We start from the raw sequence: 4,238 nt of genomic DNA on the forward strand, positions 1-4,238 counted from the left end.
CTCACTCTCACTCTTCATATTTCTCCCTCTCTCTTCCACTCTACCTCCCCCCCCTCTTCACTTTCTGTACCTCTCTCCTCTACCCTCTCTCCCCCCCTCCACTCCCCCCCCCCCCCCCCCCCCCCCCACAGGAAGATGTGTGACCCCAGCGTGACGGCCTTCGAGCCCGAGGCCCTGGGGAACCTGGTGGAGGGTCTGGACTTCCACCGCTTCTACTTTGAGAACCGTAAGTTGCTCACACACACAACACACACACACACACACGCATACACACAACACACACACACACACACACATACACACACACACGCACACACACACACACACACACACACACACACACACACACACACACACACACATTATACACACACACACACGGCCATGAGTGCACCTGCAGTGTACCTCCGATTCCCTGATTCAATCAGTAACAGATTAGATTACATTACATTACGTTAGATTAGTTTAGATTAAATTCAACCTTTCTGTCATTGCACAGAGTACAACAAAAAATGTTTTTTTGCACAGGGTCAGCCATAGTCAGCGCCCCTGGAGCGATTAGGTGTTAAGTACCTTGCTCAAGGGCACAACGGCAGTGGTGGACACCTTAGATATGATGCCAGCAACCCTCCAGTCACCAGCTCACATGCAGCTCCCCCCTGAGGCGGGGATCGAACCAGCGACCTTCCAATTGCTAGCCGACCTCTCTAACCTCTAGACTACCTGCCTCTCTAACCTCTAGACTACCTGCCTCTCTAACCTCTAGGCTACCTGCCTCTCTAACCTCTAGGCTACCTGCCTCTCTAACTCTAGGCTACCTGCCTCTCTAACCTCTAGGCTACCTGCCTCTCTAACCTCTAGACTACCTGTCTCTCTAACCTTTAGACTACCTGTCTCTCTAACCTGCCTCTCTAACCTCTAGACTACCTGCCTCTCTAACCTCTAGACTACCTGCCTCTCTAACCTCTAGACTACCTGCCTCTCTAACCTCTAGACTACCTGCCTCTCTAACCTCTAGACTACCTGTCTCTCTAACCTCTAGACTACCTGTCTCTCTAACCTCTAGACTACCTGCCTCTCTAACCTCTATGTGTGTGTGCGTGCGTGTGTGCGTGCGTGCGTGCGTGCGTGCGTGCGTGCGTGCGTGCGTGCGTGCGTGCGTGCGTGTGTGCGCGCGTGCGCGCGTGTGTGTGTGTGTGCACATGTGTGTGTGTGTTGTGTGTGCGTGTGCATGTGTGTGTGTGTGTGTGTGTGTGTGTGTGTGTCCAGACGCTGGGATCCAGCCCAGATGGGATGTTTCTTGTCTGACATACGTTGATATAATCCCTAACAGGCTGCTGATGTGTGTGTGTGTGTGTGTGTGTGTGTGTGTGTGTGTGTGTGTGTGAGAGCAGCTTACGTCCTCAACAAACAAACAACGCAATGTGATCTTTCTGCTGCTGAGCCCAAACCACTGAACCACTGAAACAGACAGAGCTAATTGAATGTAGCTCTCATTAGCGGCAGGACTAGTCATGTGTGTCTGCAGACCAGACAACACACTCTCGCTAGGCTACAGGACACTCCCATACACTACATAACACTTCTAAACACTACAGGACACTTCTAAACACACCTGACTGGATGCTAAGGCTACAGACTAATTGGTGACTCCTCGGTTTTGATGAAGATGATGATGATGAGGACGATGTTGATGAGGATGGAGCTCCTGTCTCTCTGTCTCTGTTACTCTCACTGTGGGCCAGCACAGAGGAAGGATACTGCACTAATGGGCCTGGTTAGACGGAAGGAGGGGGGTGGGCAGAGAGAGAGAGAGAGAGAGAGAGAGAGAGAGAGAGAGAGAGAGAGAGAGAGAGAGAGAGAGAGAGAGAGAGAGAGAGAGAAAGAAACAGAAAGAGAGAGATAGATGGAAGCAATTGACCATGAGAGGAAGGGGGTTGTGGACTCATTTACCACTGGTACAGCAACCCCCTGCCCTCCAATGGTCAATTGCTTTTCTACAACAGCCACCACACAATATAAAAAATAAATACACAGTTTAATTCACATTAAATTCATGTATTTACAATCATTAATCGTCTCAGAATATAGTCCCATAAACAAGATCCAACCATTGCATTGTAGGTCAGCACAGGTGTTCTTAATCAGATTGATTGGGAGGCGCATTGATACTGGAAATGCGGTCTGAACTGTGGGTTGCTGGGATATTTACCACTGTTGCTAGCCAATCAGAATCCAGTATCCAAACATGCTGTTGTAGAAATAGGCTAGGTGCACGATCTCCACTACTTCCTGAAAGGCACCTTGCATGAACATATCCTGTCTCACTCTATTGGTTTAATTGATTAATCAGCTGTGCACTGTGTGTTCCAACAGTTTACCGCACAGCTGATTAATCAATTAAACCAATAGAGTGAGACAGGATATGTTCATGCAAGGTGCCTTTCAGGAAGTAGTGGAGATCGTGCACCTAGCCAATGACCTTAGCGTTCATTAACCCTCACCCACATTGCAGTTGCTGTTGCAGCCCTGCCTTGTGGAATGCATATTTGAGTGTGGAACAGTTGAGATCGAGTAAAACAAACTCATGAAAGTTCAGATGTTTAATTCTATCTCTAAACTATTGGTCAAAACCCACTCTGGGCAGGCACCTTGTGGTGACTGAAAATAACGCTAGCTGTCGTATCATCTTACTGCCGTTGTTTGAGACGAGTTTATTTCGATATTTCTATGCGTTATCTATCTAAGTCTGATCGATTTGTTTTGTTTGAACCTCCGTGTGTGTCTGCCCCCCCCCTCCCTCTCCCCCTTGTTCACCATGTCTTTCTTCTCCTCTCTCCTCTCCTCTCTTTCTTCCTCCATCCCTCCTTCCTTTCCTCCTCTCCCCTCCTGCCCCCTCCTCCCCTCTTCCCTCCCCTCCTCCCCCCTCCTCCCCTCTTCCCTCCCCTCTTCCCCTCCTCCCCCCTCCTCCCCTCTCCTCCCCCCTCCTCCCCCCTCCCCTCCTCCCTCTCCTCTCCGCCCTTCTCCTCTCCTCCCCTCCCCTCCTCCCCTCTCCTCTCCTCCCCTCTCCCCTCCTCCCTCTCCTCTCCTCCCCTCCCCTCCTCTCCTCCCCTCCTCTCCCCCCCTCTCCTCTCCTCTCCTCTCCTCCCCCCTCCTCCCCCCTCCTTCCTTTCCTCCTCTCCCCTCCTCCCCTCTCCTCCCCTCCCCTCCCCTCCTCCCCTCCTCCCCCCTCCCCTCCCCTCTCCTCCCCTCCCCTCCTCCCCCTCCTCCCCCCCTCCCCCTCCAGTGTGGTCTAAGAACAGCAAGCCCGTCCACACCACCATCCTCAACCCCCACATCCACCTGATCGGCGAGGAGGCGGCCTGCATCGCGTACATCCGTATCACCCAGTACATCGACACCAATGGCATGCCGCGCACCGCCCAATCAGAGGAGACGCGTATCTGGCACCGCAGGGATGGGAAGTGGCAGATAGTCCACTTCCACCGCTCCGGGTCGCCCTCCGCCATCACCAAGTAGGCCCGTCCGGTGAGTGTTGACACGTGTGTGTCATGGTGTTGTTGTTGACAACTCGTGAGCTTAGAATGAGAAGGTTCTATCTCCGTTTAGAATGATAAGGTTCTATCCGTTTAGAATGATAAGGTTCTATCTCCGTTTAGAATGATAAGGTTCTATCTCCGTTTAGAATGATAAGGTTCTATCTCCGTTTAGAATGATAAGGTTCTATCTCCGTTTAGAATGATAAGGTTCTATCTCCGTTTAGAATTATAAGGTTCTATCTCCGTTTAGAATTATAAGGTTCTATCTCCGTTTAGAATGATAAGGTTCTATCCGTTTAGAATGAGAAGGTTCTATCTCCGTTTAGAATCATAAGGTTCTATCTCCGTTTAGAATGATAAGGTTCTATCTCCGTTTAGAATGATAAGGTTCTATCTCCGTTTAGAATGATAAGGTTCTATCTCCGTTTAGAATTATAAGGTTCTATCTCCGTTTAGAATTATAAGGTTCTATCTCCGCTTAGAATGATAAGGTTCTATCTCTGTTTAGAATGAGAAGGTTCTATCTCCGTTTAGAATGAGAAGGTTCTATCTCCGTTTAGAATGATAAGGTTCTATCTCCGTTTAGGGCAGTTCAGAGATATTGTGTTATGCACACCTTGAAACTGGAAAAGCCAAATGTGGTGGAACCCCAGAGAAACAGAGACAGAGGCCAGGAGAATATATAATGATTTATTATGG

At 49.7% G+C, this 4,238-nt stretch overlaps 1 protein-coding gene across 1 annotated transcript; it reads left to right on the top strand.

The window, feature by feature from the left end:
• Positions 1 to 135: 135 nt before the first annotated feature.
• On the top strand, positions 136 to 3,519 carry LOC308174643 (calcium/calmodulin-dependent protein kinase type II subunit alpha-like; the record flags this gene model as incomplete). Its single annotated transcript, XM_080549746.1, has 2 exons — positions 136 to 226; positions 3,287 to 3,519. The coding sequence occupies 2 exons, from the start codon at positions 136 to 138 to the stop codon at positions 3,517 to 3,519; spliced, it is 324 nt and encodes a 107-aa protein (XP_080405872.1).
• Positions 3,520 to 4,238: the final 719 nt, after the last annotated feature.

The sequence above is a fragment of the Nansenia antarctica genome (genome assembly GCF_963989245.1).
Source record: "Nansenia antarctica genome assembly, chromosome: 20".
Lineage (NCBI taxonomy): Eukaryota > Metazoa > Chordata > Actinopteri > Argentiniformes > Microstomatidae > Nansenia > Nansenia antarctica.